The sequence below is a fragment of the Scyliorhinus torazame genome, chromosome 21 (genome assembly GCF_047496885.1).
Source record: "Scyliorhinus torazame isolate Kashiwa2021f chromosome 21, sScyTor2.1, whole genome shotgun sequence".
NCBI classification, from domain to species: domain Eukaryota; kingdom Metazoa; phylum Chordata; class Chondrichthyes; order Carcharhiniformes; family Scyliorhinidae; genus Scyliorhinus; species Scyliorhinus torazame.
Window position 1 is genome coordinate 126,660,455 of NC_092727.1, and position 24,442 is coordinate 126,684,896.

Genomic DNA, 24,442 nt, shown 5'->3' on the forward strand with positions numbered 1-24,442 from the left:
AGAGGAGTCATATTCCCCACAAATCTTTTTTTTCTTATAAATTTAGAGTACCAAATTCATTTTTTCCAATTAAGGGCCGACGTTAGCGTGGCCAATCCACCTATCCTGCACGCTTTTGGGTTGTGGGGGCAAAAAAACACGGGGAGAATGTGTGAACTCCACACGGACAATGACCCAGAGCCAGCATGAGGCAGCAGTGCTAACCACTGTGCCACCGTGCTGCCCTCCCCTCAAAACATTAACCCTGTTTCTCTCTCCACAGACGCTGTCAGACCTGCTGAGTATTTCCAGCACTTTGTTATTGGTAGAATCACATATTGGTTACAGCATTTCGTCTTTTGTCACCATGTTGCTTCTCTGCAAGAGCAATTCCCCCTTCCCACCGATTCCCTGTTATTTTTTTCCTCTTCAGCTAATAATCTATTAAAAACCAATATTGAATCTGACTCCACCATAGTTTCAGACAGTGTATTCTAGATAGCTATGGCCAAGAATCACTCAATGATTCTCTGTAATTACCTCTCCCCCCACTGGCGCGCACTCGTGTGAACGCGTTCACGGCCCACTCTCTACGTGACTGCCAGCTGTGACGTAATAACGTGGGGAACGTGGCGTCGCACTGCAGATGCTCGTGCCGAGAGTCACGTCCACCGCCCAGGCGGGAGCGGTCACGCTGGGTTGCGCAGGTTGGGATTGCGCTCGCGCGATCAATGGGGCGAAGACGCGCACGTACGGGGACGCGACGCGTACGCGAGGGGGCGGTCAGTTTGTCAGCTTCATTGATGTTGTTCGGCGGCGCCACCGCGGTCCTCACTTTCAGCCGCCTGTTCACCGAGTCCGTCTGCTGGAGAGGCCGCGTTCCTCGCACCCTCGGAGCCCGAGCCCCGGCACCCGCAATCGGCAACCGGCACGGCGTCAGGAGGCTCATCGGCACCCGCAGCCCACACAAAATGCCGGCCAAGAGACCCTTCGAGCGGCTCCCCACCGACGTGACCCCGGAGAACTACTCGCTGTGCCTGAAGCCCGATCTCATCGACTTCACTTTTGAAGGGAAGTTGGAGGCCTCGGTGGAGGTGAGGAACGGCCTGCACAAGAGGGAGATTTAATAAAAGATCATTCCGTAATTTAACCCCAGGCTTACGGGTCAGGATCGACTTTAGAGGCCGCAAATTTACCTCAAAATGAAATCCCCTGGGGCGCAGGTTTGCAGCCAGTCTGGGTGCAGGCCTTCACCTGGACCTCTGCTGGGAGGTGCTGTTTTTAATTCTTCATGATGATTATCAATGCAACTCCGCCAAAATTAAGGGAGGAGGAGAAATGTATCGTTTTAACCCCTCATTGATTGGTGTTTAATGATTCCAGGAAAGGGAGGAGGCTTGAGATTTAAAATATAAAATACAGTTTAAGCAGAAGCACTGAAGATAATTTGTCCAGAAGGATTTTGCTTCCTCCCGACCCCAACATCTATTGCAATAAATTGAAAGACAAGAAATGTGGTGGATAAACGTTATATAAAATATAAGCGCAGAGGGGTGTGGGAAGAGAAGCACACATTTTGAGAGAAATGTTGAATCTGCCCTTCTGTGACCAGGGCGCAGGCGCCGTATTCAGGCTGTTGCCATTGACAGCAACAATCTTAAGTTAATTAAAAAAAAATAAAAATGATCATTTTTACCCTCGGTCTTTTAACAAAAAAGCGTCAGTTGCCAAGATACAAATGCTTGTAAGAGTTCATATATAATGCCATAAATCAATACTTTTTGGGATGCACTTTGTTTTTGCTTGTAAAATATCAGCTAACGTATTTCCTTATTCGCAACATTGGATTTTGTCGAGTCTCTTTAGATAAGAAATAATTGCACTTGGTAGTTGATAAATCTTGACTCCTAATTGCCCTTTCATTGATGTTTGTCTTACATTTTTGCTTCTGTTGCATTTGTGTAACTTTGTTAGCTGCAGGATTCAAATCTGGGTTCTGTTCTAATTGCTACCTAAAATTGTGGTGTTAGTGCCTGCATCGTGTATGCTTAATTGATGTTGGAAATGGTTAGTTAGGTGTTATCGTACTTGGGTCAACTAATTCCCTCAGTCACTTGATGTTTTGTTTTTTTGCTTGTAAAATTGCTATTTGACTTTTTTATATTTCAATTTATAAATCTGAGGATTTCAAACATACTAACCAGTCTAAATTATTGGGGGAGTTGTACGTTTGCAGAAGGGCACTGTGGCCTCTTTTTCAATTCTTGAGAGCCCATTTACAGCTTTCGATTTGTCACATGGCATTTATTTTTGATGAAAGTGTTCTAATGGGTGTTTCGTACTGCTAATAATAGATCATATAGAAAAATGTTGAATGTACTTGCCGATCTGCATGTATTGGAGGTCATTTATCCTGCCCTTTATGCAAAAAGGCATAATGACCACAGTACTTTTTTAACAATGCAGGTGTTAACAAAGTTACTCCACAAGGAATTGCAGCCCTTAATTTTGTTTTATCCTGCTTTGTTATTTTGTCCCAAATGTATGTGTATCCATTCAGACCCAGTGTACAGTAGGTGGTTTCAGAGTACTCTCAAAATTATGATCATACTATCATACTTCTCCAGGGATTGAATTAAACACCTGTCTCGAGTAGACCGCAAAATAGCTACAGCATTATGTAGGTTTATCAACTGTCTGCTGGATAAGTATAGCCTGGAAGCATTTTTGCACTTGGAATATTGGGGATTAATATAGCATTAAAATCTCGAGGCTCAATTTTATTTACCATATAAATTCTTAGCATTTTGTCAAAACCATGTTTTTCTCGGCACAATGAAAAATCTGGGCTTGTGCGCATCCCCAATTTTAATTGCTCCACTGTTGGTGGCCATGCTGTCTGTTGCCCAGGCCTGAAGCCTTCGAATACCCTCCCTACACCTCTCTGTTTCACTTTGTTCCTTTAAGACACTCCTTAAAGTTACCTATTTGATCAGGTTTTTGGTCAGCTAACCTAATATTGACTCATGTGGCTCAGTGTTGTTCTTTGTTTTAGGGCAGCACGGTGGTGCAGTGGTTAGCATTGCTGCTTCATGGTGCCGAGGTCCCAGGTTCGAACCCGGCCCTGGGAAACTGTCTGTGTGGAGTTTGCACATTCTCCCCGTGTTTGCGTGGGTTTCGCCCCCACAACCCAAAGATGTGCAGGTTAGGTGAATTGGCCATGCTAAATTGCCCCTTAAATTGGAAAAAATGAATTGGGTACACTAAATTTATTTTAAAAAAGTGTTCTTTTTTTTATAGGTGCCTTGGGATATTTCATTATGTTAGAGGCACTATATGAATTCAAGTTTTTGTATATATCTGTATATATGCTCTGTAAATATCATCAAATAACCATACTGGGGAAACTTGTGGAAAGGTGACCGAATGCATCTATTGTAGCAGGAATAGGTTCAAATAGAAACAATGAACAGTTTGTCTTCCTTTCCTGTATCTGATTGTTTGTCTATTCTTTTCCTTTGTACAGTTAGGCACCATAAGTGAAATTAAGCAGTGAGGCATGAGTGATTTTAATACTTTGTTTTCTGTGAAATTTTGAAAATTAACTGAAAAGGTTGTTATTCTGTCGGCTGAGTAATGTGGTTGAGTCCATTGCTGGCTTAGTGGATGCACATTTTTTTTTTTTGCAGATTCTTATCTGCACTATTTTGGTAAGATTTTTCGAACATGGAGTTGTTCAATGTTGTGAGGGTTCCTGCCTCTACCATCTTTTCAGGTGGTGGAATGCAGATTCTCACCACGTCTGGGTGAAAAAAGCTTTTCCTCACACCCCCTCTAAAACTCCTGCCCAGTACCTTAAATTGATGCCCCCTGGTTGTTGAACCCTCTGCTAAGGGGAAAAGTTCCTTCCTATACACTATGCCCCATATAATCTTATGCACCTCAATCAAGTACCCCATCAGCTTTCTCTGCTCATAGGAAAACAACCCTAATCTATCCACTCTTGCTAGCTGAAACACTCCAGCCCAGGCAACGTCCTTGGTGAGTCTCCTCTGATCCTCTCTATTGCAATCACTTCCTTCCTCATAGTGTGGCAACAAGAACTGCACACAATATTCCAGCTGTCGCCGAACTGCTCCATCATAACCTCCCTGCACTTATTATTCTTTGCCTCTGCTAATAAAGACCTTCTGAACCACCTTATCTACCTGTCTTGCCCTTTTCAGGAATCTATGAAAATGCACATTAAGGTCCCTCTGACCCTCTGTACTTCCTAGGGTCCTACCAGTCCTACCATTCATTGTATTTTCCCTTGCCTTGTTAGTCCTCTCAAAATGCATTACCTCACATGTTTCAGGGTTAAATTCCATTTGCCACTGTTCTGCCCATCTCTAACAGCCCACCTCCACATCCATCCTGTCAAGATCTCTCAGAATCTTGTATGTTTGAATCAAGTCACCTGTTTTCTAAACTCCGGCAGATGCCAGCCTAGCCTGTCCGATCTTTACTCAAAACAATTCACCCATTCCAGGTCTTAGTCTGATAAACCTTCCTGGAACTGCTTACAACACATTTACATCCTTCCCTAAATAAGTTGACCAATACTGTACAACACAGTACTCCAGATGTGGTCTCACTAGTGCCCTGTACAACTGAAGTATAAACTCCCTACTTTTGTGTTCAGTGCCCCCACAATAAATGATAACGTTCTATTAGATTTCCTAATTATTTTCTGTACCTCCGTACTTGTCTTTTGGGATTCATGCACTAGAACACCCGGATCCCGCTGCATCTCTGAGCTCTGCAACCACTCGCCATGCTTCTTTTTTATTCTTCCTGTCAAAACGTACAATTTCACATTTTCCCACATTATACTCCTTTCACCAGTCCGTTGCCCACTCATTTCACCTAACCATATCTTTTTGTAGTATGTCCTCTTCACAACTTACTTTCCTACCTCTCTTTGTGTTTCAGCAAATTTGGCAACAATTCTTTCAATCCCCTCATCCAAGTCATTTATCTAAATTGTAAACTATTTTGATCCTTACACCACTCATTACATCTTGCCAACCTGAAGAAGACCTATTTATGCTTTCTGTTAGCTTTTCTTTTCTCCAAAGAGCAGTGTAGGTTAAGAGGAGATTTGATTCAGCGCAGCACGGTGGCGCAGTGGTTAGACTATTGCCTGAGGTCCCGGGTCACTGTCCATATGGAGTGTACACATCCCTGTGTCTGCGTGGGTCTCACCCCCATAACCCAAAACGATGTGCAGGATAGGTAAATTGGCCATGCTAATTGTCCCTTAATTGGAGAAGAAAATTGGGTGCTCTAAATAAAAAAAAGAGGGAGATATGATTGAAGTTCAAAATTATGAATGGTTTTGATAGAGTAAATAACAAGGAATTGTTTCCAGTGGCAGAAATTGTGGCTACTGGAGGACACAGATTTAATTAAGGTGATTGCCTGAAGAACCAGAAGCAACACGAGGATGCCTATTTTTTCTGGCAAGTTGTTGTGGTCTGAAGTGCTTCTTGAAAGTGCGGTGGAAGTTGACTCAACTTTAATATTCAGAAGAGCAATTGAAAAGATAAATGCTTGAAAGAAAATATATTATAGGGATATGGCAAAAATGCAGGGGCTCATTGTTGGTGGCTCTTTCAAAAGCTGACATGCACACTTGACCAAATAGAAGCCTCCTGTGCTGTATCACTGATTAGAATCAGAAAAGTGAAAAATTTCACATTTGTTATGACTAATTGTAATTCATAATTATCAGAAAATATTTCACAGCTTAACAATGGGTATGTCAAAAAGTATAATACTGGAATTGTGAACAAATGTGGAAATACTTAACAGGTCAGTCAGCATCTTGGCGAGAGAGAGACAAGTTCATCTTTTGAGCCTTTTAAGAGCTGCAAAATAAAACAGCAGACAAAGCACTAATCATAAATATGGGGGTGTGGCAGAATTCTTAATAGTTAACAAAAGGGAATTTGAACTAATTGTTCATGCAGATCATCACAGGGTAGTGCAAAGCAGAAGGATGAGATCTTTCCCCTGGGAGTCAACGTGAACCGTGTATGAGGTTAATGATTTGAGGTCAGCCTGGCAATGTGAGAGGCGGTGGGTGGCTGAAATATCACCGGTAGTCCCAGGTTGCATTAGGGGCATAATGGAGTTGTTTGACAAAATTACTTTGCATACATCCTGTGTTGCTACATTAGAGAATATCCATGTACATTGTTCCTCAACGAATGTGTGGAACCCTACACAACAGTGTGGGGAGAGGTGATTGAGTAGGTGGTGTATCTTCTTGTTGTGAAGGAAGAGTGAAGTGGGTTGTTGCATTGTTCCTCTGAAAAGTTGAGCTGGAAGAGAAAGGGGGAAACTGTGTTTTAGGACTTGTGTTGTAAGTGGAAGGAAAGGCTGCTAAGTCTGGATAAGAAACTTCAAAGTTGTGAGAAGAAGGAGCGTGAGTTAGGACACAAACTTGGGAAATTGGATGGACCAGCCAAGGGCCCACCTGGCCATATTTCAGGAACTCTGCTTGAAAAGCAGATCATTAGAGCAAATGAGACAGACAGCAGAACTACGGTAGATTAGGGGTGGAGTCTTAAAAGTATTCAGGATGGAAAGAAACATGTTCCAGGTAGTTTAGGGATTTAGTGAGGCTGTACTAGATGCCTGTTGAAGCCCCATGATAGAGAAGGAAAGCACAAAAGGATCAAGAGGAATTGGAAATGAATCACATGGAGGTGAGGAATGGTGGAAATTGGAAACATAATTTTAAAAAAATTTCAAAAGTACAGAGGAAGAAGCAGCACCCAAGCAGTTAATGTAAAGGATGCCTGGAGCTCGAACAGGGCTGTGACCAGCGTTGTTCAGACATATACAAAAAGACAGACCTAGTTTGGATCCCTGTGGGCTGCAACAGGAACATCTTTTTTATTTAGAGAATGCGAGTAGAGTTGAGAAGTTGTTTTAGATGAGATCAAGTTCAATTCAGTGGAGGAGGGTGATCAATGAGAACTATTTGGGCTGCTGTTTGTGAATACAAAACTGAGCAGATATGTAATTGAGACATTTCTTAAAATAAGTTACTGATCGATATATTTGAATAAATACAAATTGTTGAAATCAAGACCAATCGCCATTAAAAGATTGGAGGAGCAAAACTTTAAAACCGGGTTGGGCTGACACGAAAGGTGGACATAAATCAATTGTCAGGTAGTTATTGGGAAAAGGAGCACTAGAAATTATGCCGTGGGCGGAATTCGCCCAAGCATCCGCTGGCATGTTTGATAGCGGACACATGGGAGGACATGGCCGGAAGGCCAGAAATTGGTTTCAGGCTGGCGTGAATTTACGACAGGATCTTCGCTGGTGCCTGCCATGGCGGGGCGGAAAACCTATCAGAATATGGCGTGAACCTAATTTGCAACCAGTTAATGAAAGCAGCTAAACGCCCAATCACCCACGCCAGGTTCTTCGCAATGCCAGCAGGAAAACACGCCAGTGGGGAACACATTCATGCAATGTGGCATGCAGATGTCAGGACCCCGGGACATAACAGCAGTGGGTCAGGAGACCATCTGTAGGTGAACCATCCGGATCAGGCGTCCTGGAGGGGGTTCCTTTTCCAGCCTTTGAATGCTCAAGGAGATCGATCTTTGTTCTCAGAAGGTCCATCTTCTGGTCTTGTTCTATCTTCATTTTCAGGTGGTTCGCCTTCTTTCTTTAATAGTGCGTCAGTGATGTTGGACGCCTTTTCAGTATGGCACCCGGACACTGATGGACTACATGCCATGTAGGCCTGCTCCGCCATTGAAAACTGTGTGAAATGCCCAGGTGCATAATTAATGAGGTCAGAGCCAGAAGGTTTGGCATGTTTTCCTGCTGGCTGCTGTAGCAGGAAATTCACTATGTCTCTGCCCCGCCACATCATCTAGTCTCAAAATGAGAGAATTCTGCCTTCGTGGGCAGTGTCTTTAAAACTTGGGGTGTTATTTATTGAAAATGAAAAATGAAAATCGCTTATTGGCACAAGAAGGCTTTAGGGGCAGCACGGTAGCATTGTGGATAGCACAATTGCTTCACAGTTAGAGGGTCCCAGGTTCGATTCCGGCTTGGGTCACTGTCTGTGCGGAGTCTGCACATCCTCCCCGTGTGTGCGTGGGTTTCCTCCGGGTGCTCCGGTTTCCTCCCACAGTCCAAAGATGTGCAGGTTAGGCGGATTGGCCATGATAAATTGCCCTTAGTGTCCAAAATTGCCGTTAGTGTTGGGTGGGGTTACTGGGTTATGAGGATAGGATGGAGGTGTTGACCTTGGGTAGGGTGCTCTTTCCAAGAGCCTGTGCAGACTCGATGGGCCGAATGGCCTCCTGCACTGTAAATTCTATGAAATGAAGTTACTGTGAAAAGCTCCTAGTCGCCACATTCTGGCACCTGTTTGGGGAGGCTGGTACGGGAATTGTACCGTGCTGCTGGCCTGCCTGGGTCTGCTTTAAAAGCCAGCTCTTTAGCCCTGGCTAAACAGGTTTAGCCCTGTGCTAAACCAGCCCCTATTGTGCTGGATTTAATTGAGAGGTAATATGCAGTTCTTAATGTTTGTGGTCATGCATTTTGAATGATTGGCACCAATTCGGAACAATTTCTGCAATTGTCTGGAGAAGATGTTGCAGCCATTAATGTTTATTTAGTGTCATTGTGACTCTAACCGACACAACCATGTGCAATAGTGACTTGACTCTTGGCATTTGCGTTATTGTGGTTAATTACTGAACTATAATTGTCCTTGACTGAAGTACCCGTTGAAAGATTGCATAGCTTTGGACGAGAATAAATGATGTGGAGTGTTCGTAAAATACATTTATAATTTGTGGTTGTAAGATTATAAACCATTGTTGGAAGTAAATATTTTCCGTTTTGGCTAATATTTATGCAGTGCGGTGCATGTTGACTTGAAAGTAATGATGTTTCATTTAGAAATAAATCATCTCACAACTTGGTAGGACTCTAAAGTTTGGAAGTAAGATATCTTGGGGGACTGGAGTTGGTAATGGAGTTGGGTATGGGTATGGGTTTGAATTTCGCCCAGACCTATGGAATAAATTTCTTCATTGAAAATTTGAAACGTGAAGACTCGAACTGAGATGTATTTGGGCATCACAGTACAGTTCCAAGTCCATGGCACTAATGTGCTTACAGTTCTACAAAGCCTGCTAATGCAGGAAATAAGATATTCATCCTACTTGAGGAGTCAGAGATCTTCAGGGTTTGGGACGGATTAGTTCAACCCCGAAGATCAAATAACCATTTGATACATGAATAAGGCTATTGGGGTGAAGTACAGGGAGCTGCCAGTTTAATTTTAGGAGAGAATTAAAGGCAGAAGACAGAATGGTTAATTAGAGGGGAATAATTGTGCTATGTGGGCGCCTAGCACTGCTGCCTCACAACGCCATGGATCTGGGTTTGGTTCCGACCTTGGGTGACTGTGTGCAGTTTGCACATTGTCCCCGTGTCTTTCGGGTGCTCCAGTTTCCTTTCCGAATCCAAAAATGTGTAGGTTAGAGGGCAGCACAGTGGCGCAGTGGTTAACATTGCAGTCTCAAGGAGCTGAGGTCCCAGGTTTGATCCCGTCTTTGGGTCACTGTCCATGTGGAGTTTGCACATTCCCCCCATGTTTGCATGAGTTTCGCGCCCACAACACAAAGATGTGCAGGTTGGTGGATTGAGCATGCTAAATTGCCCCTTAATTGGAAAAAATGAATTGGGTACTCTAAATTTATTTTTTTTAAATGTGTATGTTAGGTGATTGGCCGTGTTGAACGTGTGGAGTTATGGGGATAGGGCGGGGGTGTGGGTCTAAGTAGAAAGCTCTTTAAGAGGCTTGGTGCAGGCTCGATGGACTGAATGACCTCCTGCGCTGTAGGAATTCTATGACTCTTGCCTGTAATATTTCGGCGCAGTACTACTTACTTAAATATAAGGCTTATTTACCCATGCCATTCCAATGGAATCACTTTTAAATTATCAATTTGCTTTCCAGTGAGAAAATAGGAGTGAATCCAAGAGAAATGCCTTTGGCTCATGAAAACTTGTTCTTCGAGGCTTTCAATTCACTTTTCACCCAAGTACCTTAATGACGGAACATAGATGAACTTTAACAAAATTATATTTCAAGTACAGGCTAGGTCCATTTCACCAACAAGGCTGAAAGAGAAAGGAATCAAATGTAGGGCTCATTGAATGACTAGTGTCATGGGAATGTCACTTTAAGAAATGTTTATCTTCTCAAGTGGCTGCAGTGATGTCATTGTGTGAGTGGAGCTGGGCTCTGGCTCTGCTTTTTACTTTCGTTTTGAGCTGGAAGCTGTTTTTGGCTCTGAGTTTTACTTTTGGTTTTCAGTTGGGGAGCTGCATCCAAACCAAGAAGGTGTATTTTGGTCTCTCTCTCTGCATGCTAAAGAATGTCTCCAGATCACTTGATAATTTCAAAGTAATATCTGCTTCTGTAAGAAATGCAAACCTACTGTTTTTGTAGGAAAAAACAGATTTTTGGCTTATGGATGTTGTTTGGAAAGTTACTAAGGGTTACCTTTCGAGTACTGTATCTTTGGGGGGGGAGTTTGTGTTGGTAGTTGATAAGACGTTTACTGTGTGTTTATATAATGTTAACTGGATTCATAGAGATAGATAGGATCTGGATCGGCGCAGGCTTGGAGGGCCGAAGGGCCTGTTCCTGTGCTGTAATTTTTCTTTGTTCTTTCTTTGTTCTTAATAAACATTGTTTTGTTTAAAAATACAAGATCTCTGTTGCATAACACCTGGAAAGTGGGTCATTGTGCTCCTCATAACCAAAATCTATTAAAAGTTGTAGGTCAGATGAATTCCATGATATACTTTAGTGTCCTCTAAACCCTGACCCATAACGCTGGGAAATAGAGAATATGATGAAATTAAGAGAGGGTCTGTGATGCATGCCAGGTAAATTCTTCAAGCAAGAACCAGGCCAAAGTCAATACGTTGAATGGAAGTGGAGGAAAATATGACTGGCACAGAGAAAATATGAGAATTGAATGGCAGTTAACACAAAAGGAACCAATATGTAAATATTGAGTGGGATAGATAAGAAATCAGGGAGGGCCTATTAGGAGCAAAGAGGATGATGCATGCTTAGTGGCGCAGGGAAAGCTTGACTACTTAATGAGCACTTTATTGGACTTTACTAAGTAAGAGGATGGTAGAGAAATATCAGTAGAAATGGAACTGGTTAAAAAAGTGGAAGGGATGAAAATTGATGGAAAGGATATACTGGAAGTGCTGGCTATACTTAGAGTGGCTAAGTTACCTGGTCTGGATGGTTTGCATCCCAGGTTGCTAATGGAAGTGGGAGAGAAGTGGTGGAAAGGACCTTCCATAACCTTCCAACTTTGCGATACTGGGGAGGTTCTGGGGGTTGGCGAGTGACAAACATGGTACCTTTATTTGAGAAAGGGTGCAAGGACAGTCCTAGAAACTGTAGGCTGGTCAGTGTGATATTACAATCATGGAAAAATATCAACAGGCACGTGGAGAGATTTGAGTTAGATGAAGAGCGCAATGAAGGGAGAACGATGGATGTTGACGATATGGATTTTAAGGCAGCCCTTGACAAAGAACTACATAAAAGGTTGGTGAGAAAAATTGAGTAATAGGAAGGTCAGTGTCAGCTTGGATTAAAAATAGGCTTACAGACCGAAAACAATGAATCACAGTGAGTGGTTGTATTTTAGACTGGAGGATGGTAGACAGTGCTGGTCCACAATCGTCAGTGCTGGGGCAACTGCTTTTATGATGCGTGCAAATGACTTGGATAGTTGAGTCCAAAGTAAAATTTCTAAATTTGCTGACTCCAAACCTAGGAGTGGCTGACAGTGAGGATGATACCAATTGACTCCCAACAGGACACAGATAGACTAGCACAATGGACAGAGAAGTGACTGGTGGGCTATGGGTGCGATCTTCAGGCTGTGCACGCTGGCGGAATCTTGCAGTCCTGCTGATGGCACCCCACCGCTGCGGGTTTCCCGGGAGCATGGTATGGATTCAATGGGAAATCCATTGACAGTGGCGGAATGAGATCTCGCTGTCAGCCAATGGACAGGCCGACTCTCGCTACTGAGAAAAACACCATGGGGAGGCCAGAGAATCTCGCCTTATGATACAGAAGTATGCGATGATGCACTTTAGCAGAAGCAATAGGGAGAGGCAAAATAGACTAAATGGCACAATTAAAACAATTGTTCAGGGCTACATTAAGTTGGAGAGGATGAGGTTGTTCTCCTTGGAGCAGAGGAGATTGAAGGGAGATTTAATGGAGGTGTACAAAACTGTGATAGGTTTAGATGAGGTAGACAAAAGCTGAATATGTTAGCTGATGGCACAAGGATTAGGAGACACAGATCACGTGTTTTGGGCAAGAGAAGCAGGGAGGAAGTGAGGAAGAACTTTTTATGCAGTGAGTGCTAATGATTGAGCTTGCTGCCTAAAAGTGTGGTGGAAACAGACGATTAATTATTTCAAAAGGAAATTGAAGGGGCACTTGAAATGAATAAATTTACAAGGCTACAGGAATAGAATGGGGGAATGGAACTGATTGGATGGCTATACAGCGAGCCAGCGTGGACTCAATGGGTCTTATTTTGTGCCATTGAAATGGACGGAATGACCTCCTGCGCCTTAACAATTCTGTGATACTGTGATCTATAATATTTTTGACTCCTAATTTACCTGTAAGGTGATTCAAAATGTTTAAACTTGCATATGGCATATACAATCTGTCCACAGCTTAATTCTTGCTGTCACAATATTTCAGTAATGCTTTTTATGTCAATATTTATAATGGAAACATTTATTATGGGAATTTATATATAAACATTTTGCCATTGCACTTTTTTTTTGGTAAACTAATCCGATCTCAAAATGATTTTGGACAAAAGTACACCATTTATTTCCGAAGAATATGGTTTTGGCATTTTTATTGTACAAAATGAAGTTTCAATAACACTTTACACAGTTGTATATTTTCCAAAACCTGATACGTTTTAGCCACTGAATTTTATTTTTAAAAAAATTTATAGAGTACCCAATTATTTTTTTTTTTGAATTAAGGGGCAATTTACCGTGGCCAATCCACCTACCCTGCACCTCTTTGGGTTATGGGGGTTATGGGAGTGAGACGCACGCAGACACGGGGAGAATGTGCAATCGCCACATGGACAGTGACCTGGGGCCTGGATCGAACCCGGGTCCTCGGCGCCGTGAGGCAGCAGTGCTAACCACCGTGCCGCCCTCCTGAATTTCCTTTTGTATCTTTTAACATCTTCATTCAAGTTTTTCTTGAAGCCCTCAGAGTTAAAATTGCCCTTTCCCCCAAAATCTTTGCCTTTATCAACTGAAGGACAGGAATGGACATATGCAAGGTTCACTCCTCTCCAGGATCTATAAAACCCAATTACTAAAGAAATTCCAACAGTTTCTGTTTTTTTTTAAAGAAAACCTTGAGTGGAATTTTGAAAGCAAGCAGATAAACTGTTTTGGTAAAGGTTAGAAAATGTAAACATTTTAATTACTTCTAGAAGTGAAACCGATGCATATGGAAGAGACAATTAATGTTTGAAAGTTCAAAAACCAATGCTGGCAGACCCAGGAATTCCTTGCCATTCCGTCAGTGCTGATGGACACTAAAGATTGACCAGTAAACCAAACCTGCAGCTCATCCCCAAATTCCGGCAAGCATCTGGTCCCACCTACACAGTTCTGACAAACCCACATTTCAGTTCATGGCGATGAACAAAGACATGTTGTTAACCCCACAACCCCACTGTTATTTTGCCAAACGCGAGCCCATTCACCTGATTATGAAAACTCATGGCCAGACCTTAGTGCTACCAAATCTGATTCTGCTAAATAGTGTTGCTGACTATTAGACATCTACTTCCAACTATTTGCTAAATAGTATTGCTAACTATTAGACATCTACTTCCAACTAGTAGTCTTGCATTCTATCTTGCAAAATATGCTCAACTTTAAAAATGGCAAGGGATGAACATTAATTACATAACTGAATATCTATACAGTGTATTAAATGTTTTGCATCTGCTTTCACTTCCTGTTGATGTCATTCCATTATACAATGCTGTGCCCACATAATGAAACTAATGTTCTCCTTAACTACGTTTTCACAAGAGTAGATGGAGCTTAAATTTCACAAATCTTCCTCAAAAGCCTACTTCCTTTACACTGGGGCCTTCCTTGATCCTCTCCTTTCCAATCCATCCAAAATGTGTGTTTATCTTTTCTGAAATATGATTACACATCCCAACATGATGATTTTATTAGTTATCCTTCCACATTGTCTCCACCATGAAAATTAAAAAATAAAAAATAAATGTTTTTTTTAAAGAGTGCCCAATTATTTTATTTTCCCAATTAACGGGCAATTTAATGTGGCCAATTCACCTACCCTGCACATCTTTTTGGATTGTGGGGATGAGACGCACGCAGACACAGGGAAAATGTGCAAACTCTTCACAAGGACAGTGACCCGGGGCCGGGATCGAACTCGGCATTGAGGCAGCAATGCTAACCAGTGCGCCATTGTGTCATCTCCACCACGAAAAGTATCTGTCCTTCACAGGCCTCATGAAGTGACCCTGTCGTAACTCTATTTTATTTCTCTCACTATTCATTTGTGAGTATTACATTTAATTGACGTTTTTTGTCCAATTGCAGATTAACTTTATTCTCTGCAAGTCACTGACTTCACCGTTAATTCCTAAGTTCCCTACTTGAGCATTTGCCTACTTGAGCATTTGCCTACTTGAGCATTTGCCTACTTGAGCATTTGCCTACTTGAGCATTTGCCTACTTGAGCATTTGCCTACTTGAGCATTTGCCTACTTTGTGTGCTATTAGTTGGTTTCTTCCAGATGATTTTATATATGCAAGGATGTATTTATGTTATATTTACTATCATTGCCAAGAGCTTCCTGCTTTGCGACAACAGTGAGGTAATATCATAAATCCAGCCTAACCCTGTTGAGAAGTAGTGTGAAACTTCGCCTCCGTTGTGCATGTGAATGAGGGATGAATGAGATGGTTCATTATTGCGCTTCATTTTATTTTTAAAAAAATTCTGAATTCAAATAAACTTTACATGAAAACATTCCTTATACCGTAATGAGTTCCTTTATTCTTCTAGCAGTAGTCATAACTCAGTACCTCCTTACTGATTCACTGACCAATGGAACAGATAATTCTATATTCAGCTGCATTCTGGCTTAGTGATAATGCTCTCGTCTCTGATTCCGAAGGCTATGGGTTCAAACCCCAGTCCAAAGACAAGTACATAATGCTGGGCTGACATTCAGTGTAGCGCTGTTAAAGGTGCTGTCTTCGGATGAGATATTAAATCGAGGCACGTCTGTCCTCTTCGGCATTTTATTTTTTATTTTTATTTTTTAATAAATTTAGAGTGTCCAATTCTTTTTTTCCAATTAAGGGGCAATTTAGTGTGGCCAATCCACCGAACCTGCACATCTTTGGGTTGTGGGGGCGAAACCCACGCAAACACTGGGAGAATGTGCAAACTCCACACGGACAGTGACCCAGAGCCGGGATCGAACCTGGGACCTCGTCGCCGTGAGGCAGCAGTGCTATCCACTGCGGCACCGTGCTTCCCTCTTCGGCTTTATTTAAGAACAGAAGGGAAATTCTTCTGGTATCTTGGCAACACTCAGCCAGCATCAATAAAACAGATTATCTGGCCATTATTTAATTGCTATTTGTGGATCCTTATTATGTTCAAATTGGCAGCTGTCTTTCCCTACATTACAACAATTTTAAAAAAATATATATATATTTATTCACGTTTTTCAACAAACCCCCCCCCCCCAACAAGAAGAAAGAAACACGAACACAACAATCAAAAATTGTACATTGGATTTCCCCCATATACAATAACCCCCATATAACATTTAAAAACACAAATAGGGAAAAAAAAACACCTTCACCCAAACGCCACCCCAAAAGAACCCCCCCCCCCCTCCCGCCCCCCACCCTTGGGCTGCTACTGCTGCTGACCTCCTCCTAACGCTCCGCAAGATGGTCTAGGAACGGTTGCCACCGCCTGAGGAACCCTTGCACAGATCCTCTCAAAGCAAACTTTATCCTCTCCAGCTTGATGAACCCTGCCATGTCATTGATCCAAGCTTCCACACTAGGGGGCTTCGCATCTTTCCATAGTAGCAAAATCCTCCGCCGGGCTACCAGGGACGCAAAGGCCAGAATACCGGCCTCTTTCGCCTCCTACACTCCCGGCTCGTCCAATACCCCAAATAATGCCAATCCCCAGCTCGGCTTGACCCGGGCATTCACCACCTTGGACATAGTCCTCGCAAAACCCATCCAGCGCCGGGCACGACCGGAACATATGGACGTGGTTTGCCGGGCTCCTCGAGCACTTCCCACATCTGTCCTCCACCCCAAAGAACCTACTCAACCTCGCCCCTGTCATATGTGCTCTGTGAGTAACTTTGAACTGTATTAGGCTGAGCCTGGCGCAAGAGGAGGAAAAATTAACCCTACTCAGGGCATCAGCCCACAGACCCTCATCTATCTCCTCCCCAAGCTCCTCCTCCCACTTGCCCTTTAACTCCTCCACTGAGGCCTCCTCCTCTTCCTTCAGCTCCTGGTAAATCGCCGAAACCTTGTCTTCTCCAACCCATACACCCAAAATCACCCAGTCCTGAGTTCCCAGAAGCAGCGGGAATTCCCTCACCTGCCGCCTCACAAACGCCCTCACTTGCATGTACCTGAAAGTGTTTCCCGGGGGTAGCCCAAACTACTCCTCCAGCGCCCCCAGGCTCGCAAACGTCCCATCGATGAACAGGTCCCCCATTCTTCTAATCCCTGCCCGATGCCAGCTCCGAAACCCCCCATCCACCCTGTCCGGGACGAACCAATGGTTCTCCCGAATCGGGGACCAAACCAAGGCTCCCACCTCGCCCCTGTGTCGCCTCCACTGCCCCCAGATCTTCAGCGTTGCCGCCACCACCGGATTCGTGGTGTACCTTGGCGGCGAGAGCGGCAGCGGTGCCGTCACCAGCGCCCCCAGGCTCGTGCCCACACAGGAAGCCATCTCTAGCCTCTTCCACGCCACCCCCTCTCCCTCCATTACCCACTTATGGATCATCGCCACATTGTCTGGCCAATAATAGCCACACAAATTTGGCAGCGCCAGCCCCCCCCCCCGTCCCTGCTACGCTCCAGAAACACTCTCTTCACCCTCAGGGTCTTATTCGCCCACACATATCCCATGATGCTCCTGCTTACCGTTTGAAAAAGGCCTTGGGGATCAAAATGGGAAGGCACTGGAACACAAAGAGAAACCTCGGGAGGACCGTCATTTTGACCGACTGCACCCTACCCGCTAGTGAGAGTGGCAGCATATCCCATCTTTTAAAATCCTCCTCCATCTGCTCCACCAACCGCGTCAAATTGAGCTTGCGCAGGGCCCCCCAACTCCTTGCTACTTGGATCCCTAGGTACCGAAAGCTCCTTTCCGCCCTCTTCAGCGGTAGCTCGTCTATCCCCCTTCCTTGGTCCCCTGAATGCACCACAAAGAGCTCACTCTTTCCTACGTTGAGTTTATACCCTGAAAAGTCCCCAAACTCCCTAAGGATCCGCATGACCTCCGCTATTCCCTCCACTGGGTTCCCTCCGCAACATACAACAACAGGTCATCGGCATACAACGACACCCGGTGTTGTGCCCCCCCCCCCCCCCCCCCCCCGGACCAATCCCCTCCATTTCCTGGACTCCCTCAGTGCCATGGCCAGCAGTTCAATTGCCAGTGCAAACAACAAGGGGGATAAGGGGCACCCCTGCCTCTTCCCCCGGTACAGCCAAAAGTACTCCGACCTCCGCCGGTTCGTAGCCACACTCTCCACCGGGGCTCCATATAGCAGCCTGACCCAACTGATGAACCCCTCCCTGAACCCAAACCTCCGCAATACTTCCCAAAGATACTCCCACTCCACCCGATCAAAGGCCTTCTCCGCGTCCATAGCTGCCACTACCTCCACTTCCCCCTCCACCGAGGGCATCATAATCACATTGAGGAGCCTCCGCACATTTTTATTTAGCTGCCTACCCTTCACAAATCCCGTCTGGTCCTCATGAATCACCCCCGGGACACAGTCCTCAATTCTCGTAGCCAGCACCTTCGCCAGCAACTTAGCGTCAACATTGAGGAGCGAGAGTGGTCTATACGACCCACATTGCAATGGATCCATGTCCCGCTTCAAGATCAAAGAAATCAGCGCCCTGGAGATTGTTGGGGGCAAGGTCCATCGCCTTATTAAAAGTCCTCACTAGCAACGGGCCCAGCAGGTCCACGTAATTCCTGTAAAATTCAACCGGGAACCCATCCGGCTCCGGGGCCTTCCCCGCATGCATGCTCCCCAATCCTTTAACCAGCTCCTCCAGCCCAATTGGCACCCCCAAACCAGCCACCTCCTCCTCCTCCACCTTCGGGAACCTCAGCTGATCCAGGAATCGTTGCATCCCCTCCTCCCCCGCTGGGGGCTCAGACCTGTACAGATCCCCATAGAAGTCCCTAAATACTTTGTTTATTCTCACCGCACTCCGCACCGTATTCCCCCCCTCTATCCGTGACTCCACCAATCTCCCTCGCTGCCTCCCTCTTACGAAGCTGATGTGTCAGCATCCGACTCGCCTTCTCCCCATACTCATACGCTGCCCCCTGCGCTTTCCTCCACTGTGCCTCTGCTTTCCCCGTGGTCAACAGGTTGAATTCAGTCTGGAGGTTCCGTCGCTCCCTAAGTAGCCCCTCCTGGGGGGCCTCTGCATAACTCCTGTCCACCCTTAAAACCTCCCCCACCAGCCCCTCCCTCTCCCTCCCCTCTCTCTTCTCCCTGTGGGCCCTAATGGAGATTAGAACTCCCCTGACCACCGCCTTCAACTCCTCCCAGACTACCCCTACCTGCACCTCCACGTTGTCGTTGGCCTCCAAGTATCTTTCAATACACCCCCGCACCTGCCCGCACACCCCCCTCATCCGCCAACAGTCCCACATCGAGGCGCCACAGCGGGCGTTGGTCCCTCTCCTCCCCCAACTCCAGCTCCACCCAATACGGGGCGTGGTCCAAAATGGCTATGGCCGAATATTCCGTTCCCTCCACTTTCGGGATTAGCACCCTACTCAAAATGAAAAAATCTATCGGGGAGTAGGCTCTATGGACGTGGGAAAGCCCCCCCCCCCCCCCCCATTATCAAGCTTCCTACCTCCAGATCCGGAATCCGAGCCAGCATGCGTTTCATAAATCCGGCATCATCCCAATTCAGGGCATATACGTTCACCAGTACCACCCACACCCCCCGCAACCTACCACTCACCATCACATATCGACCTCCATTATCCGCTACAATATTCAGTGCCTCGAACGACACCCGCTTCCCCACCAGTATTGCAACCCCTCTGTTCTTCGCATCCAGCCCTGAATGAAAGACCTGCCCTACCCATCCCTTTCTCGGCCTAACCTGATCTGCCACCTTCAGATGTGTCTCCTGGAGCATAATCACGTCTGCCTTTAGTCCCTTTTAAGTGCGCGAACACCCGGGCCCTCTTGACCGGCCTTTTCAGGCCCCTCACATTCCAAGTTATCAGCCGGATCGGGGGGCTACTCGCCCCCCCCTCCTGCCGACTAGCCATCTCCTTTTCTAGGCCAGCCACGTGCCCGCGCCTCCCGCACCCTCCAGTCCCCCAGGCGGCGGACTCCTGCCCCGACTACCTCTCCTACTTCCAGATCCCCTTTGGCCAATGCAGCAGCAACACACACTAGATCCTCATCTAGCCATTTTGCCCCCCCCCCCCCCCATGACACTCCCGTAAGTCAGCTGACTCCTGCTGACCCCGGCCTCTCCCGCCATTCCATTGACCCCCCAGTGTGAGAATCCCCCCACCCCATGGCAGTCAGTGTGCGCTCCTCCAACACTGCCCTTCTCCCCCCCGCCCCCCCCCCCCCATCCTTCGCTAACGCGGGAAAAAGCCCGCGCTTTCCTGAGCAGGCCCAGCCCCCTCTGGCGCTCCTTTTTGCGGCCTTACCCCAACTCCCCATCCCCGGGCCTCCACCCCCCCTCTTCCTCCGCGGGGCCCTGCCCCTACATTACAACAATAACTACAATTCAAATGTAATTCATTGTTTAAGAAGTACGTTTGCATTTCCAGAAGCTGCAAAAGATGTCACATAGACATAAATGTGCTCCTCTTTTGTGCTTGCTTACCCTTTCATAATTTTGTTATATCCAGTTCAACTCTCTCTGCTGTGGAGAATATAGTCTTTAGTTATAAGTATCTCATAACCACCCCCTTATCCTTGGTATCGTCAGATGTGGAGCTTTTTAACCGTGGTCCACACTCCAATGCAGTGTGACCAATATTTTGTACAGGTTTAACAATATCTCTGTTTTTGTTTTAATGGAACTAGAATCTAATTTGAGCTAACTTTTCAAGTCTGGATGACTCTTTGTCAAAGCTGTGAATGTCATCCAGACTCAAAACGTTATCTCCCATTTATCTCCACAGATGATGTCAGACCTGCTGAGATTGTCCAGTTTTTTCTGTTTTTGTTTCAGATTCCAGCATCTGCAGTAATTTGCTTTTATCTTTAGAATCTAATTTGCCCATTTTATAGGTTTTTACAACTGCATTCCAGAAAAAAACCCTCAATAATCTATGCACCTAGATTTCTCTTCCTCTAATCCATTGAGAACTTTATAAGTTGGCATATATTTCCAGTTTCTTATTTTTCCCAAAACATAGTTTCTCACAATTTGCTTTACAACTATCCAATCTTCTAACCTGTCAGCCTCCTTAACCAGTTGTTATTAAAATAATTTTGCCCATATAAAGCTCACCTGTTTTAAATGAACATAATAAAATTTAGTTGGGACTGATTTTCATGTTAACACTGGCAACTTCCCAATAGTGTTGTGTGTCACATAACTTTAAAAATATATTGATGCAAAACAGTATCTTCTAAATATTTTGATGGGGAGTGGTAACAGCTGCAGTTTGGTGTCTCTCTTTGTAATTGCAACTCAAGCATATAAAATGTAACCATTCTAGGAAAGGTTAATGTTACAAGATAACCTATTTTAGTGAAACTAGATTCATTACATATTAGTTCAGGAATAGTGAGATAGGTCACCTGATCTTTTCTGAAATTGCAATTCTGTATTTGTTATATACTGTAAAAAATAAATTGTCATTTCATCAAGAAACATTTCATTGAGTATGGATAATTTATGTCTGCATGCTTAATTCATCATCTAAATACTTTGTCAATTTAAGATGCTTCTCTTTAAGTAATTGTTTGAAGTCCTTTCTAAAAGCATTTTGCCCATTTTGTATATAAATTTGTACAGATAATGGCTGATCTTTGATCTCAACTCCAAAATCCCACCCGACCCACATAACTCTTGATTCCCTTAGTGTTCAGAAATGTACCAATCTCTATATTTGGGTTGTGGGGGCAAAACCCACGCACACACGGGGAGAATGTGCAAACTCCACACAGCGAATGACCCAGAGCCGGGATCGAACCTAGGTCCCTGGCGCTGTGCGGCAGCATGATGTCCCATCTTCATCTTTCACAAAACGATTTAACAATCCCCTGCCCTAGTTTCATGGTATATTGATTCCAGGAAATTGTCTCAAATGCATTCCCTGATAGCTCCTTTGGTGTATTGGGTTAACTTAAGAAACTGGAACCCAAAAGATTCTTGTAGCTTCAAGTCAGTTTTCTCAAAGGGCAAATCAGTGGATGTTCTCATTGCACAATTGCTGAATGGTTTTCTGCAGTTTGATTGGCCCATTTTGCAAAGGGTGCAACAGAATGTAGATGGTGAAATTGGCCAGCTCCTCAGTTAGAAAACAGCAGCAACAAAGTAGGTTGTCTGCCAACTGTTGTGACTAATGTTGGATTGGGGAGGTGGTGCGGAGGTTGGAATGATCGGACATTTAAGGGAGATTTTGAAACAATAGTGAGATAGCAAGCTGCGGAAATGGGGTTTCTGGAGCTTTGTTGTCCAGTCGAGGAAAAGGTTCATTGGATTTGATTTAAGCTCTGGTTGCCCCATCTCTGGATCTGTAAAGATTTAATCACCTGCTAATGCTCGCATTCCAAGTATTGTCTGGCATCTTTGAATCTGTCTATATATATATATATGTTTCTGGAACATACCTCTTCATTCACCTGAGTAAGGAGCAGCGCTCCGAAAGCTAGTGACATCGAAACAAACCTGTTGGACTTTAACCTGGTGTTGTAAAACATATTACTAATTTTAAAATGGTAAACCTATCGGTATATAATTGAAGAGACTATTTTAAGCTTGGTTTAATTCTCTTTTTTTTTAATTTGCTCTGCCATTTGCCTTTTTATATTGCTTAGATTTAATAGCTAGGCAGCAAAAGCAAAGGTAAGTAATGTTCAGTAAATATATTAATTAAAATTTATAGTCAAATAAATCAAAGGAGCTAAGTTTCAGACATGAGCCGGAACTCCCAGTGCTGCCCTGAGAGCTTTTGAGTAAATCTGCTGGTCAGGAATTTAACCGCAAATGATTCTCCACTTTGGCAAAATGTGGATGGACATTTGTTGCTTTATTTCTGATGCGTTGCTTGTCATGGCTTGGAGAGGCATATAAATGCAAGTTGTTCTGGTATTGTTGATAGATTGTAGTTTTGGTTTCAGTTGTAGCTAACTTCCACCTGCAATAGAACTGTATTTAACATTTCCAATTCTCTCTACAACATGGTGAAATTCCACTTCTCTTTGCAACATGGTGAAACTAGGTGATATAGATTTTTAAATTTTCATTTGCAAACAACTCTATGTGGCCTTAATGTCCAATTGCATTGTCATTTCCTCAGCACCCTCTTCACCTTGTTTTTGAAGGGTTGGGCATGTAGTGGAATATTGTCCCAATTTTAGAAATGCGGCACAAGTAAATGATTTGTGTATACAGCGAATATCAAGGACTTTACAAGGCTGTATTGCAATTGAGTGTTCAGAAGATAATTTAAACCAGTGTTTTTCAAACTTTTTTGCATGGGACTTATTTTAAAAAATTTTAATAAATATTTTTATTCTCCTTTTTCACATTTTCTCCCGCATTTACACCCATCAACAATAAACAATAATCAGCAAGATACGTCAATCCCCATAATAACAACGATCCCATCTGCCCACCAACCCCCAAAAATCAGCCTGTATGTTCACATAAACAAATGACAAAAAGGAATCAGGGACTACCCATAGTCACCCTTAATCTACACAGCTCCCCCCCCCCCCCAAACTAATGTTCGATGTTATCCAGTTCTTGAAAGTGCATAATAAATAGTGCCCATGACTTGTAGAATCCCTCCGAGCTTCACGGGACCTATTTTTACCAACCAGCTATCTTTCCTTCACAACCCGCATCGGCCGACCTTCGTGACCCACGCGGCTGCTCTTTGCGACCCACCATTTTCTCTTACCTTTAATACGAGAGGTGAGCCTGGGCTTACTGTATAGGCTAGAGTAGGGAAGAATGAGAAAAAATCTCATTGAAACCGGCATTATTCTCTCAGGACTCTGCAGAGCAAATGCAGATTGTAAGTTTTCCTCAGGTGGGTGGTTTACAGCCTGGGGATAGTCTGCAAATTACAATGCTACGAATTTAGATACAGGTGAGGAGGAATTACTTAACTCAAAGTATTGTGAATCTTTTTAATCTCTAAAATTCATTATCAAAGGGAGTTCTGCAGGATCAGCCATTAAGCATATTCAAGACAGGTAGACTGAATTGAATTTTTAAAAAGATCTTCTTGTGGGTCAGCGTGCTGATGTCCAGGAGGCGGCGGTGTTTCTCTCTGGGCTCCGGGCATGTGCAGTGCAGCTGCATTTTTAAAGCCGGTCGCGGTCATCATTTTTAAAAGCCAGCTGCTGCGGCCATTGTGCCTTAATCAGAAACACCGTTATAGATGGCTCCATGATCCTCCTGACACTCTCCCGTGACCCACCCATGGGTCGCAACCCCCACTTTGAAATGCTTGGCTAAACTGTGTAAGATTAATTGAATAAATGACTTTGCCATAGTCCCCAAGAACCAGCTGACTGATGGTGATTTAACCTGAGGGTCACCACATCTCAGGTGAGGGGCAGGGTTGAGAAGGTGAGCCTTCATGGATAACTTCAGCCAGTACAGGAATTGTTGGCTTCGCTCCGCATCACGCATTAGCCATCCAGCTAACTGACCCCTGTCTGGTATTATCTATTATTGTGTGGCATACTCTTGAACTTCTGGAAGTGAGGGGGATTTTAGAATTTATTGTGGGTTGGAAACTATTTTA

General features: G+C 44.3%; 1 protein-coding gene across 2 annotated transcripts in view; it reads left to right on the forward strand.

Annotated features, from left to right (window-relative positions):
* The first annotated feature begins 762 nt into the window (after positions 1 to 762).
* The window catches only part of npepps (aminopeptidase puromycin sensitive), a 318,075-nt gene continuing 294,395 nt past the window's right edge, over positions 763 to 24,442 (forward strand). Inside the window, exon 1 of one of the 2 annotated variants that reach the window (XR_011937518.1) lies at positions 763 to 1,073. Coding sequence is in view for 1 of the 2 variants with exons in the window: in XM_072487504.1 (XP_072343605.1) it covers positions 783 to 1,073 (291 nt within the window). In the remaining variant the exon portion in view is untranslated. The remainder of the gene's footprint in view (positions 1,074 to 24,442) is intronic. The other variant, XM_072487504.1, reaches the window with a different exon arrangement.